Source organism: Mastigoproctus giganteus, chromosome 8 (assembly GCF_048544385.1).
Source record: "Mastigoproctus giganteus isolate SK-2022 chromosome 8, ASM4854438v1, whole genome shotgun sequence".
In the NCBI taxonomy this organism is placed as follows: domain Eukaryota; kingdom Metazoa; phylum Arthropoda; class Arachnida; order Uropygi; family Thelyphonidae; genus Mastigoproctus; species Mastigoproctus giganteus.
Genome location: NC_143582.1, coordinates 53,184,047 through 53,198,871, shown reverse-complemented (window position 1 = coordinate 53,198,871; position 14,825 = coordinate 53,184,047). Strand labels below are relative to the sequence as shown.

The window sequence follows — 14,825 nt, the reverse complement described above, 5'->3', positions numbered from 1 at the left end:
TATCCAATTGCAGTGTAAAGTGAGGGCTGATGACCCTCCTATGTGTGTGTCCTGTGGCACAATTTTAACGATTAGACACCTTTTAATTGACTGTCCAGATTTTAGCAATATCCGTTTTACCGCTTTTAACCATCTGACTGAGCCGTATACACTCAGTCAGATTTTATCCGACAATGACAACGTGTCTGCTGTTTTTAGCTATTTTAAATCAATAAAAGTTTTTAATTGTATTTAATTTATGTTATTGTTACGTCTTTATTGATTTATTTTTTATATCTTTGTTATTATATATCTGGACATGGTGGCCTTACTAATTAGGCCACCGAGAATTTAAAAAAAAAAAAAAAAAAAATTTATTTAAATATTACCTAGTCTTGGCGCATTATAGCCATAGTTGCTAATGTGCCAAAAAAAACCAACCAAACAAACAAACAAACAAAAAAGCAGTGTAAAGAATATCCCCCCCCCCCCCCCCGCTTGTAAAAGAGTCTTTTTTCGCTTAGGATCTGAACAAAGGCGAGGACAAAAAAAAAAAAAGACATGGAGCACATCACAAGTTCATAGTTCATAGTTATGAACTTGTGATGCTTTATAAAATAACATTCAGCCCTTGTTTTTGAGTGGTTTTAAACAAGTGAACTATCTCTCCATGTTCACTGGGAATTTCTAAAATTTCTTCTGAGCATTATGAGAATTTACTATAATTAATGAAGTTAGTTGTGAATTCAGAATAAGAAAGCAAATGATGAAGCATGAACTTATCTGTTTGTCCATCTGAGGTCTAGTTCTTAATAATGATCAACACTATAGAACTTGATTGGATAGCTAGCACTCACATTTGTAATAATGAAATTTCTTACTCATATGTTTGTCACCATTTAATGCTTTATGTCTATCAATTTCCAAATATTGCTGTTCGTCACCTGAGGAAGACTATTTAGTAGACTACTTTTTCTGTCTAGACTTTTTTTCAAGTCTTTAACATAGCACTGCATTTGATATGTGTGATAATATTCACAATTCCTCTAAAAACAAATTTTCTTTATTGCCAGTGCCAAGAGCAAGAAAACAACCCCACTAAAATTTCACTCAAACTTCCACGAACTTTGAAATTTAATTTTTGCTAATCAGGTATTTCCCAAGTTATAGTTAGCAACATTTTAGCTACATTTGTGGTTACCTCTTCTGGAATCCCATTTTCTAGCATAGTTTCAAACTGCAGCTCTGTTCAACAGAGATACAACAATAGTACAGTAAACCCTCGATTTCACGGACCCTGATATAACGGATTTCGGATTTAATGGACCGGACAAATAATAATACAGTTTTTTTTTTTTTTTTTTGTCCTCGCCTTTTTCCCATTATATAAGGGGTCAGCGTTTTTTTATTGTTTTGGCATGAAATTTTTACTGCCAGATGCCCTTTTTGATGCCAACCCTGGGCTGGGAATATGTGGTGGTCATTCCCTGACCTTCCGCATCCTCCGTATTTGGTGGTCACCGACTTGAACCCCGGTCTAATCAAGAAGTGTGTGCTACACACTACTGCTCCTGCCCACCTGGCTACAGAGGTGCCACAAATAATAATACAGTAATGTACATATTAATCTTGACCATATTATTTTTTTTAGGTACAATACAATTGATACAAAACTTCAGTGTTATTATTAATTAAAAATTAATAATAATTACCTATTTCCCTTATTGTTTTGATAATTACCTGCTTTTATTTTTATATTCAAATTCAAGAAATTGTAGTCGGGAAATTGTTTTTTTATTCTTTCTGAAAAGGTATTCAAATAGCTGTTTTCCCAGATTACAGGTGACTTGCGAGCTGAACGTGACTTGGACATTCAGATCTGCCAACTTGCTTTGTTTCGGTCTCAGTCTGCCTCAAGCTATCGTGTGGTCAGGTTGTATACAGAGTGTTTCTGTGGTTTTTGAATTGTGACTTTATTTATTAAATAATTTTGCAATCCTTACAATTTAAAATGGCATCATGTGATAGATGATTAAAAGAAAATGTGTGAACTTAAATGTAGCACAGAAATTAGAGCTAATTGAGAAATTAGAACAAGGCATCTCAGTAGCAAGTTGTGAAATTTACAGCTTAAAAAAACAAAATGTTTCTGATATCCGTAAATCAAAGGCTAAATTGCAATATAATTTTATATTGCACGGTACTGTATATTGTATTAAAGCATTTTTTTTTACATTAAGAACAATAAAAATTGCCCCCCCCCAGGGGGGGGCAATTTTTGTTGGTTACATTCTGTTTAACAGACTTTTGGCATTAACGGACACCCTTTCTCCCCTATTAGTGCATTAAATCGAGGGTTTACTGTACTGTTTATCTTTAATTTCTTTGTATCTCAGCTTGACTTACTGAGAGTGTATTCAAAGGAAATTACTAACAGCTCTGGCTTTCAGTGATCTTTGTTTGAGAAGTATAATTTAATATGTTCTGAGCTATAATATAGTATTTATTTCTGAATTTATTAATAAAATAAAATTAAGATTTTTAGAAATTATTTGAAAAGCAGCCTTTTGTGTCTCTCAGAACAAAAATTTCTGACCTCACATACAAACCAAGTTGTTATTTTGATTTCCTCTGAAAGGCTTAATATTGTTAGTGATGTTGAACATATTTGTACGTTAGACTTGATCAGTTGTCTTTGCTAGTAAGATCAGAAATCAGGTTGGGATTTGAACTGAAAATATGTATCTGGGAATGTACAAGTTTTCCTATCAGTATGAAATCTTGAAAACTCCTTTGTGTGGCTGTTTTAAAATACAAGGTGCAGTCCAGAATAACTTCTATTTTTTGTGAATTGCAATTGCATAACAATCTTATGGGACATATAAGGCTTTGCTAATGCATCCTAATATTCTTTTCCCCATCCTTCCATCTGATAATGATGAAGATGAGCTTGATCCCAGAATTTTGAGGCATTTTAGGATTTGACTGACTCCCTCTTGGGTGTGCAATATCACATTACTTCTACCCAACCAACCCATAGAGGATAATGCTTAACCCTTCCCTGCTTGCATGTGCGGCATTACCGACACTACTACTTTTGGTGTAAAATAAATAACAAGACATTCTCCTACTCCCCACTTCCATGGAGACATCTTCCCTACTCTGTTGTTTACCCATGTTCATCACGCCTGCCTGTATCTTTAAATTCACTAACCCACCTGTGAGCACTGCCATCACAACCTACTGAGTCGCCACAAACCACAATTGGCTCTTTGTGGTGATCGCATACTTTCTCACCCTTTGAACAAAACTTAACAATTGCTCTTTGCTTTTCTTCTGAAAAATTTGTGGTTTCAAAACAGTCCCGGAAACACACCACCAGTACATAAAGATTATGATTGATGGCAGGATTATCTTCTTATGGTAAACCAGGCATTCTTGGGAGGGTGAGAGGTGAATGAAGGTTACACATTGTATAAATGGATTATTTATTTAGCACTTTTCAAGGTTTTGACCATATTGTTCAATTCATTTTCATACCTTCTATTTGTGCTGTGGTTTTTGAATTATTTTTGAACCATTTGTACTATGAATTTTGTAACCTTGTTACTGGAATATCAATAACTTTTTTAAAAATCACCAAAATAGTTTCTAAGACTAGCAAAGAATAAATTTAAAGAGTTATAATATTGCATTATAATTTTATTGTTTTTTTTTTTTGCTTTTTTGATTAGAAGGTATTCTTTCATCCATTCATGTAGGAAATGCATCCTATCTACTTCATGACCAGTTGCCTTTGGATTTAAGATGGAACAACAGCATATTGAAAAGGATTTTAATGCTGTCACAAAAACATTGTTCACATTTGGATATTGAATTTGCTTTCAACAACCTTAGGTCTCTTGCTAATAGGTGAGTGTGTAAAATATTGGGTTAATAATATAATTAGGAACACTTTTGATGACCTTGTAGAACTTTTTATTCTGGAAAGGGAATGTCAGTAGTATTTTAATAAACAGTTAGTAGATTCATTAATATTATTAATACACACAAGGAAAAGACTGGCAGATTTTATTATTACATTTGGTACCAGAATCAAAAGAAGGTTACCAGTTAATTCGCTGGACAATTTCTACTTACCACAGAGATTAAATAATAGATTATGTAACTCTGATACTAATTGCAATTATACAAGTTGATGTAAATTCCAGCAGTATATAAATAAACTTCTTCATTTAATAATCATCATAAATTGCTTATAATTCATCAGGCATTCGAATTCAGTATTGGTGAGCTGAGTATAGGTGAGTTGCAATGAACCAACACTTTGTTAATACTAATGGTAAATAATGCAACCAAGCAAGCCATTTCACCTGTCCAATCTGTTTGTATAGTTCTTCATTTTTGAAGGAATTTATTCAAACTACTCACTTCTGCAACACCAGATGGGAGTTTGTTCCAATAGTCAACTGCTCTATGGCTGGAGGCAAATTTCTGTGCATCTGACCTTCAAACATTCTTCCTCAATTTAAATTTATGCTCCCTCATGTGTGTTTCCTGAGTAAGAGGAAGTATTCAATCAGTAACAAGCTTATTCAACCCAGTCAAAGCCTTAAACACATCTAACAGATCTCTTTGCAATGCCTAGCCTCCAGATACTGCAATTTGCTAAACTGAAGCCTTTTCTGGTAAGAGCTCTGTTTTGGTCACCTCCAAACTAACACCATTATAACAGATCCACATCTTTTCCAAAATGAGGATTCCAGACCTGTGTGCAGTACACAAGATATGCCATAACCACTGCTTTATACAGTGAAATAATCACCTCCTTATCCGTGCTGGCAATATTCCTGTATATCATTTTTATTGAGAAAACCTTTCATACAACTTGGCAGTATGGAATTCTACTAGGTTGTGTCAAAAATCTTCATAACCATAATATTAGAGATTATTTCCTGAAGTTCAATCTGAACTTCCAAAGTAATAAGACTTTTCCAAATGTGCATTCAAAATGTACTTTCTATAATTATATCAAAAAAGGAGTTCCCAAGAGATTGGTCCAGAGTGCAATTCAAATCAGTTTATAAAAAATATACCTGCAGTTACTGAAGGCACTTATTTGTATGCTGATGATCTATGTATCTCCTGTCACTCTCAGAATATATGCATGATTGAGCGATAGCCTACCAGGTGCAATAAATAAAATAGAAACCTGTAATGGAAATATTGGCTATTGAATTTCCACGTATAAAATAGTTGGAATTCACTTCTGTCGAAAACACAATTTGTATTTGGAACCTGAACTAAGGCTAAGAAACCATTTGGTTTCCTTTACTCCCAGCATCCAATTTCTTGGTATAATGCTTGATAGAAGACCATAAAGTTGTTAGAACATCAAAACATCTACAATTCATGTCATCTGAAGCAGCGGTTCCCAAACTGGGGTCTGCGGACCCCTAGAGGTCCAAAGACTCGGAGTCTGTGAAACGTCCCTCTGGACTGGTCAAATTATTTGTTCTATATATAGCATATTTACATATTTATGTAAAAATAAGAATAAAGTTGAGTGGTTTAAACAAAAATTTTATGTTTAAACATTAAGTGCTTTTTCAAGCTTTACAAACTGAAACTATCCCTGTGCATTCTGTGCTAAAGAAAATATAGACTGCTATTCAGAAATCATTAATGAGGTCCCAAGTTGATTATACTACCAAAATGCACTGGGCTGGCTTGATCTCATTCATTGTGATGCTCTTTGTTTATCTCTAGGTGCCTTTCTGATATCACTGATCCAAAGCCTATTTGCATAAGAAAATGATCCTGTACTCCACGTTCGTAGAAAAACGTTCGTATGCTGCCAAAATTAAAAGTATTCCTAATCATCCGATATGTCAAATATTCTACAATCTGAAATGGGAAAACATGTATAAAAATAAATTGAACTGTATATATATATCCATAACTTGTTAAATTGCTGGCAGATAAATCTTGACAAAATAGATTTCAACCTGACTCTTGTAGAACCTCCCTGGTTCAATTGTATGTTGATTTTTGATCAACAGTTTTTAGCTTAGGGGAAAAATAAGCATCCAAAACAAAACTTTAAACAGTTTTTTGCACCTTATTTGGCAGAATACTTGCTGGACAAATAAATATATACAGGTGGCTCAAAACAGAATCCAAAGTCAGTGCAGTAGTAGTTTTTCCTCACTTTATCATATCACATCAGCTTCCAGTAGAATGTAGTGTCTATACTGCTGAAATATATTCTATACAAGTTTCCATAAATCAGATTTCTCAATTATTATTTCCTTGCAGTACAATATATACAGATTTATTAAGTCTTGTTCAAGCTTTACAAACTGAAACTATCCCTGTGTATTCTGTGCTAAAGAAAATATAGACTGCTATTCAGAAACTTAAGGGAAAACAATCTGTCAGAATGTGCTGAATTCTTGGCCATATTGGAAGTACAGTGAAACTTCCCTTTAACGGACAGCCATGGGGAATGAGAATTTGTCCGTTAGAGAGAAGTGTCTGCTAACAAGAAGTCTGAGGGAGGAAAAAAAAAAAAGAAAGAAAAAAAAAAATCGTTAAATGTTTAATGTTAAATTAAATTAAATTATATACAGATTTTGCACAATATTTTTGTAAATAATATACATACAATTGTGCTATGCATATTATGGCTTTATCTTAAGAAAAATACATACAGTAATCACTTATTTTCTTCTGCACCTTCTTCCGGCTGATAATTTTGTTTTCAACATTTGTTTGGAGTGAAGAAACCATCGAAAGTCCTTCAGTATCTTCTTCAGCGCCGAAAAACATTTTTAAATGATTGATTTGTATGAGCCCTTCTTCTATTTTCATCGGTGGTTCGTCATTAATATGTTCTTCGACAGAATGACCTCCTTCCATTTCTTCATCCTCATGAGGAACTTCTTGAAAAATATCGATGATAATGTCGTTGATATCTAGAGCACCATCTTCTGTAGTGAGGTTCGAGTCTATATCTTTGTAGCCAGGGTCATTTGTAGCGGAAGTATCGTACATTATCAATAGGTGTTGAAGTTCTTGTCCTTCTTGGTGCTCCACATTGCTGTTCACAACTTCAATTTTTGCGTTTGAGAAGCCAGACTTTACAAAACAGTTCACAACAGTTTGTTTTCTAATTGCGTTTACTGAAGAAGAAATCCATTGAATCGCATCTAGGATGCTGATTTTCTTTGCAAGGTCACTCGCACATGTTACATCATTCATGTTTGCAATGAGATGTCTTAAAACACGTTTTCTGTAGTGAAGTTTAAAATTTTTTATTATCCCTTGATCCAAGGGCTGACAGTCTGCAGATGTGTTTGGTGGCAGAAAAACAATTTGAATGATACAATTCAATGTGTGGGTGGGATGCAGCATTATCCATGAAAAGAATAATTTTTGTGTTTTGACGAATCATGTTTTGGTTAAAGTGACTTATCCATTCGCTCATGATATCTCTTGTCATCCACGCTTTTTTATTAGACTTCCAGTCAACATTCAAAAGATTCAACTTTATGCCCTTGAAACAACGAGGATTTTGTGGTTTTCCTATAACAAGAGGTTGTTCAAAGTCTCCCAGCATATTTGTACACAATAGTACAGTCAGGCGTTCCTTAGAAATTTTTCCGCCCTGGCACTTTTCGTTTTTTAAACTCATTGTTTTTTTCAGGAAGAGCTTTAAAAAACAACCCTGTTTTGTCACACTTGTAAATATCCTCAGCGTCAAAATCACGACATAAATCTTCCAATTTGACGGTCAACTCTGTTACAACCCCAGTATCAACAGATCCACCTTCACCACTTACGGTTTTCCAAGAAATTTTATGCCGAGTTTTGAACTTGTCTAGCCATCGCACAGAAGCTTTGAACTCATATACTCCCATAGATTTCGCAACCTCCAAAGTCTTTTCCCTAATAATAGGCCCATTAATGGGAATTTTTTTAGCACGTGCGCGACAAAACCACTCATACGTAACATTGTTTTTAACATTGATTTTTGAACCTGATCATTTCCGTGTTGCCAAAATTGCTCGAGCAGTTCATTTTTTTCTTTCTTTAGGATGTCGCTTACCTGCGTCTTCCCGATTTTGAATTTTGCAGCGAGATTGCGAACACTATTTTTTTGCCGATCATACACATTAATGAGTTCGACTTTATCTTTTAAAGTTAAATGTTTACGAGTAGACATTGTGCACTTCACACGACACCGAACAAAACTGAAAACTCAAACTCAAAAGAACGAAAGGCCAACCAAATTTCCCCCCCCCTGCACACACCGAATTCATCAGAAGTTTTAATGTTTACACGTGCCTTAAAATTCTTGAAAAAGGGTTTAGAACCGCAACGTAAACCTTGATAAAATTCAGAGAATCGAAAATAGAAAATAAACACACGATTGAGGCAATACGTGGAAGAAAAGTTCCTAGAAAAAGGGCCTTGAGCTCTCCCGCAGTCTGTTACGGGAAGATCAAATTAAGTGCTAATCTAAACGAAACAGTGCAGATTGCCTGTCCACGTACGTTACAGAGAATGTCCGCTAGACAGAAGCTGAAAACACATTAAAACCAATAGAGGAGAGTTGGGGAATTTGAAAATGTCCGTTGTAGAGAGATATCCGTGAAAGAGAGGTGTCCATTAAAGAGAGGTGTCCGTTAGGAGAAGTTTCACTGTATATGAAATGAATGTGCATATCATGCTGCTAAAACTGTCACAACACAACACAATCAATGCTACATGCAGAATTTCATATATAGATGGTATGCTTAAAATGCAAAACATCCCCAAAGAAAAATGGCAACAGATATGGAAAGACTCAAGTAGTAACAGTGGATGTCTATGAAGCATTCCAATAAACAGGAAGAAGTAATTTTTGCCAGAGTCTGAAATGGCATACACATCTAACTCACATACACTTACTTAATCAGGATGGTCCCCGCCCTACGTTCTAGTTGGTAAGTTCAACTTACATTTACCCATATTCTTCTCAGTTGTTCTCTATGCACTGCCAAAGGAATGGCAAAGAGTTATAAGATAAAACATCAGAGAAATTTTTCCTTTTTATAAGTTTATTTAATATAATCAGATTTAATGTCAAAACCATAGAAAGATACACGCATGTGTCTTTCTGTGGCTAAATATATGCCTATAGATGTTTGAATTAATGAATCCAAACATCATTATCGTCTCAATAATTCTTAAAGAAATTCAGTATTTATACAGCTAAAATACATATTAATAGATCTGGACCAAATTACATTCTAATTATCATTAAACATTCACTGACTTAATATTCACAGGCTCAATCATCTTAATGTGGTGGTAGTGGCATGTAAAAGTGTAGCAAAAATTGGTGAAATGTCACTCAAGAGCTGAAAATTTTGTTTTTAACTTTCCAGCAAACAGAATCGCTACTAAGTACTGAAACTACCCTGGTTTGATTCTGCTGGATCCCAAAAGCTGTAGAAATAATTTGAAACGAGCAGGCAGGTGTGAAGCAGAAAAGGAAGTCACTGTTACAAGAACCAAATGATATTTTTGCTAACACATGGTGTTGTTAAGATCACTTAATTAGATTGGAAATTATTATCCATGACATGTACAAAGTCTGAACATCTAGTTTCCTAACTTATAAAAATATTTGGTAATATAAAAAAACTAGCTCTGCAAATAACCTAATGTTCAACCTTAAAAATAAAATATAGACATTAGCATTAGTAGAGGCATTTGATGCAAGAAAGCAAGCTTATGCAGCATCAGCAAAAAAAAAAAAAAAAAAAAAACCACTTCCACTTCACCCCTCTATTCGTTCAAAATACCTGTCCAGCTGAGCCTTAAACTTATTTAGCCTATCAACCTCCACCACAAGGGATGGAAGTCTGTTCCACCAACCAACCACCTGCTGGCTAAAGGCAAATTTCCGCACGTCTATCCTATATCTGTCTTTCCTCAATTTGAATTTATGCCCTCTCAGGTGATTTTTCTGAGCTAGAGGAAGAATCCCATCAGCATTGAGCATGCTTAAATCATTCGAGGGTTTATACACCTCTATCAGATCACCTCGCTGGTGCCTAGTCTCCAGACACTGTAATTTGCAAAACTTTAACCTTTCTTCGTAAGAGCACCCCTTTGTTCCATTCACTAATCTTGTTGCCCTTCTCTGTACTCGTTCCAGCAGCTCTTCATCCGTCTTGAAATGAGGCCTCCAGACCTGTATACAGTACTCTAGGTGTGCCTGACCATTGCCTTATACAATGAAATAATCACCTCCTTATCCCTGCTGGAAAAATTCCTGTATATCATTGACAATACTCCATGAGCTACTCTTTCAGCCCGTCTGCACTGCTCAGAGAACTTCATATCTGCCTGCACAACCACCCCCAAGTCCCTTTCATTCTCTACCACTGTCAGTGTAGTACCACAGAGTTGATACGTTGCTCTGGGGTTGCTGTTTCCCATGTGTAGTACTTTACATTTGTCAATGTTAAACTTCATTTGCCACCTCTCAGCCCATCTGCTCAACCTTTCCAGATCCTGTTGCAGCAGCATAGTGTCAGTAGTGTCCTTGACAACCCTGCCAACCTTTGTATCGTCTGCAAACTTGGACATTAAGCTTGATATACCATCATCAATATCATTTATAAATACAGAAAACAATAATGGACCCAACACTGAACCCTGAGGGACTCCACTAATAACATTAGTCCACGATGAGCAGTGTCCATTGATTACCACTCTCTGTCTTCTCCCCCCCTCAACCACCCCTTTATCCATAGCAGCAATTTGCCTCCAATGTCACACTGCTCCAATTTGTGCAGCAGTCTTCCATGTGCAACAGTATCAAAAGCCTTTCTAAGATCCAAGTATATAATATCAAAGTTATTCCCTGCATCCTGTTCTTTTGTGACTGCATCATAGTATCCCATCAAGTTGGTCAGGCAAGACTTCCCCTTAACAAAACCATGCTGTGTCTGAGCTATAACCGAAGTCTTGTCTAAATGATCCTGCAGTGCTTCTTTAACCAGTGCCTCCATTAATTTTCCTGGAACAGAAGTTAAGCTCACAGGTGTATAATTACTTGTGTCAGCCTTTGATACTCCTTTGTGAATTGGGGTCACATTTGCACATTTCCAGTCTATGGGTACCTCCCCTGAGTCCAAGGAAGCTCTCATAATTATGGCTAAGGGTTTGCTTACTTCCTTTGCTGCCTCCTTTAATATAACTGGATAGATCCCATCCACCCCGGGTGCCTTTCTTGTGTTTATCTTCAACAGTTTCTCCTCCACTTTACTCCCAGTTATTTCAAGATTCTTTAGCTTACTGCTAGAGTTGAATACACCTCTGGCATTCCCCTTGCTGAATAACTCCTCATGTGTGAATGTCGATGCAAAATATTCATTTAGTTTGTTAGCTACCTGAGCAGGATCATCAACAGTTGACCCATCAATATCAAGTGGACCAATCTGATTCATCCCCTTCCTTCTAGAGTTTACATAAGTAAAGAACTCTTTGCTGTTTTTCTTTGCATCCCTTGCCAAGGATTTCTCGTAATCTGCCTTCGCCTGCCTAACCTCCTTTGTAACTTGGTTGCATATCAACTTGTATCTATCATAGGCTTCTGTGTCATGTGTTAATTTGTAAGTATCCCATGCATTTTTCTTCTCTGCCATATGCCTCATTAGTTCATCTGACATCCATTTTGGCCTAAACCTTGAACAGTATTTCTTAGTTGGTATGTAAAGCCTAGTAGCTTCCAAGATAAGTTCTTTGAATGCTTCCCATTTTGAATTTGCTGTTGGTAACATCATCAGTTGGTCCCACTGTATAGAATTTAAATACTGTCTCAGTCCATCGTAGTTGCCTTTACGGAAGCAATAACCCTTCCCTTTACCCCTAATGGTAGTTACCTCTTTCAGTAACTCCCACTTCAGCACACTGTGATCACTGCCACCTAGTGGTTCATTTATGTGCAGATTCTTAATGCATGAAGAATCACTGCTGATAATCAAATCAAGAGTATTACTCCCTCTAGTTGCCTCCCGAACATGCTGATGTAGAAAACAATCATCCAATAAATCCACAAAAGCCCTGCTAGTGTGTGAGTAACCAGCCCCCAAATACCAGTCATTATCTGGGAAATTAAAATGCCCCATTATAAGAATTCTCTCTGATTTACTGGCCCACTCTATTTCCCTGTACAGTTTCTTATTGTACTCATCCGAGTCATTAGGCCTATAGCACACTCCTACTCTCAATTTTGATCTCCCAATGCTTATGTCGCACCAAACTGACTCAACACTGCACTGTCCAGCGATGTCGACTGGCTTCACTTCCTTGGTTTTTATGTATTTCTTAACTAATAGCATAACCCCTCCCCCCTTCCTATCCTGTCTATCCTTTCTGTAGACGTTGTACTCCCCAAATTGCAGTTCTGCATCCCTTATACTCCTTCCAAAATACTTCATATACCTTTATGAATTGAATCCTGAGCTTGGAACAATATGGCTGTAGTGGCAGATACATCATATAAACTGAAAATAAGAACCAACCTTCCATATCACGTTAGCTTTATTTGTCTTAACCAAAGATTTAAACTCAATCATTTTTTCAGTAATGCTCATAATATGGATATAAACACAGTACAAGATTAAATATTCTTGTACTATTTATTACTCTAAAACATCTCTTAAAGCTGTTTAAGCTTGTTTTCTTAGTTTTATCTTCCTGTTCATTTAAATCATCACAATCCTACATACATCTATCTGACGGAGCAATATGGCCTTAGTTGCTAATGCTCCTGAAAACCAAATAACAACAACAACATCTATCTGATGTTATAAAAATAATAGGCTGATGTAACCTGTGAATGAAGAACTCTCCAGATGTGTACAAATGGTACTTTCATCCATGTAATTAATAGAACACATATCTGCATCCATTTTTTCTGTGTCCTGATACCGATGTTACTAGTTTGCACTGTACATGTATGACGAAATCCATAATTGTAAACAGAGCTCATTACATACTGATAATTCTGTACTTTGAAGCTACACTTTATTAATGTAGAAGATTACCATGATATATCTCATAGAAATTGTATCTAATGCAGTATGAGAAATATAATTGTATATAGTGTTATATTTCTCTTTCCCTCCATCCTTCTCCCCCACCTCTTTCTCTCTTTGTAATGATTCTGTGACTTGGAATTCCTTTATCAAAATGTTTAGTTATTCTCATATAGTAACAATGATATTTAAATAATTTTTTTGTTCATATTCTTACCTCCTCCTAGGTTTCATCTCTTGTTGTTCCTCTATGAGATGAGATTCTTAGAAAAGGATGAATTTTCCTCATCGGAATTTCCAAATACCCACGTGTCTTTGATGGATGTGTCTAAGGTTTACTATCTTGGAGAAATGCATTTTGAAGATCTGCCCCATCCAGCTATTGTGCACATTGTGCCGTTCTTTAATACCTTTACTACTGAGCTGTATTCATTGTTAAATGGTGGAGACTATAGTTGTTCTGATGAACTCTTCTGGAAAGTAAGTCTTGCCAAGTTATTTATATTTTATAAGTTAATGTATTTTGATGATTAATTTTTAAAAAAATGTTCTAGAAATTTCATATAAATTTTCTAAGAGTAATTAAAAATAGAATCTTAGTATGGAGCAATTGCATATTATATATATCTGTGCATTGATTTATACACTACACTGCTGAATCTGTAGGACTTCTATGATTGAATAGTAACAAAATTCAGCGTGCCATGCATTCAGTTGGTGGAATAAGATGAAACCGTGTAATTTTAAATCAGTGCTACATTAATAATTCCTCTAGTTCCTTTAGTAATAAAAGTACTGGACTGCGCACATTCTTACTGGCTGTATGCATTCTTGATTCTGATAGGGCTGTGGTAACAAGGTAACAGGGCAGTGTTCAAATTATTTATCAAAAAATTTGAACACTACTCTGTTACCTTGGCTGTTTCACTTAAGATATCTCTCTTGTTTGTTTGTTGTTTGTTATTTGGTTTTTAGGAGCATTAGCAACTAAGGCCATATTGCTCCGGGATATGCGGTGGTCATTCCTGACCTTTCCGCATCCTCCGTATTTGGTGGTGACGGACTCGAACCCCGGTCTAATCAAGAAGCGTGTGCTGCGCACTGCTGCTCCTTCCCACCCGGCTACGGAGGCGCCTATATCTCTCTTCATCCAGGATTGATTGATATTTGCTTCAGTTTGATTGAAATTTACAACTTTACAAGCTGCTACTTTGTTTCAAGTCTCTAAATAATAATCAGTATACACTACCAACAAAAAACCTATGATAGATATAAGTTGATCTATAACCAAGTTACAAAGGAAGTTAGGCAGGCAAAGGCAGATTATAAGAAATCTTTGGCAAAGGATGCAAAGAAAAACAGCAAAGAGTTCTTTACTTATGTAAGCTCTAGAAGGAAGGGGATGAATCAGATTGGTCCACTTGATATCGATGGTTAAACTGTTGATGATCCTGCTCAGGTGGCTAACGAACTAAGTGAATATTTTGCATCGAGATTCACACACGAGGAGATATTCAGCGAGGAGAATGCCAGAGGTGTTTTCAACTCTGGCAGTAAGCTAGATAACCTTCTAGTAACTGAGAGTAAAGTGGAGGAGAAATTATTGAAGATAACACAAGAAAGGCACCTGGGGTGGATGGGATCTATCCAGTTATATTAAAGGAGGCAGCAAAGGATGTAAGCAAACCCTTAGCCATAATTATGAGAGCTTCCTTGGACTCAGGGGAGGTACTCATAGACTGGAGA

General features: G+C 36.0%; 1 protein-coding gene across 1 annotated transcript in view; it reads left to right on the top strand.

Moving 5' to 3' along the window:
• Positions 1 to 14,825, top strand: part of LOC150081532 (midasin) — a 1,449,634-nt gene that overhangs the window by 902,078 nt on the left and 532,731 nt on the right. The window contains exons 50-51 of the mRNA XM_090380238.1: positions 3,741 to 3,891; positions 13,307 to 13,559. Coding sequence (XP_090236364.1) covers positions 3,741 to 3,891; positions 13,307 to 13,559 — 404 coding nt within the window. The remainder of the gene's footprint in view (positions 1 to 3,740; positions 3,892 to 13,306; positions 13,560 to 14,825) is intronic.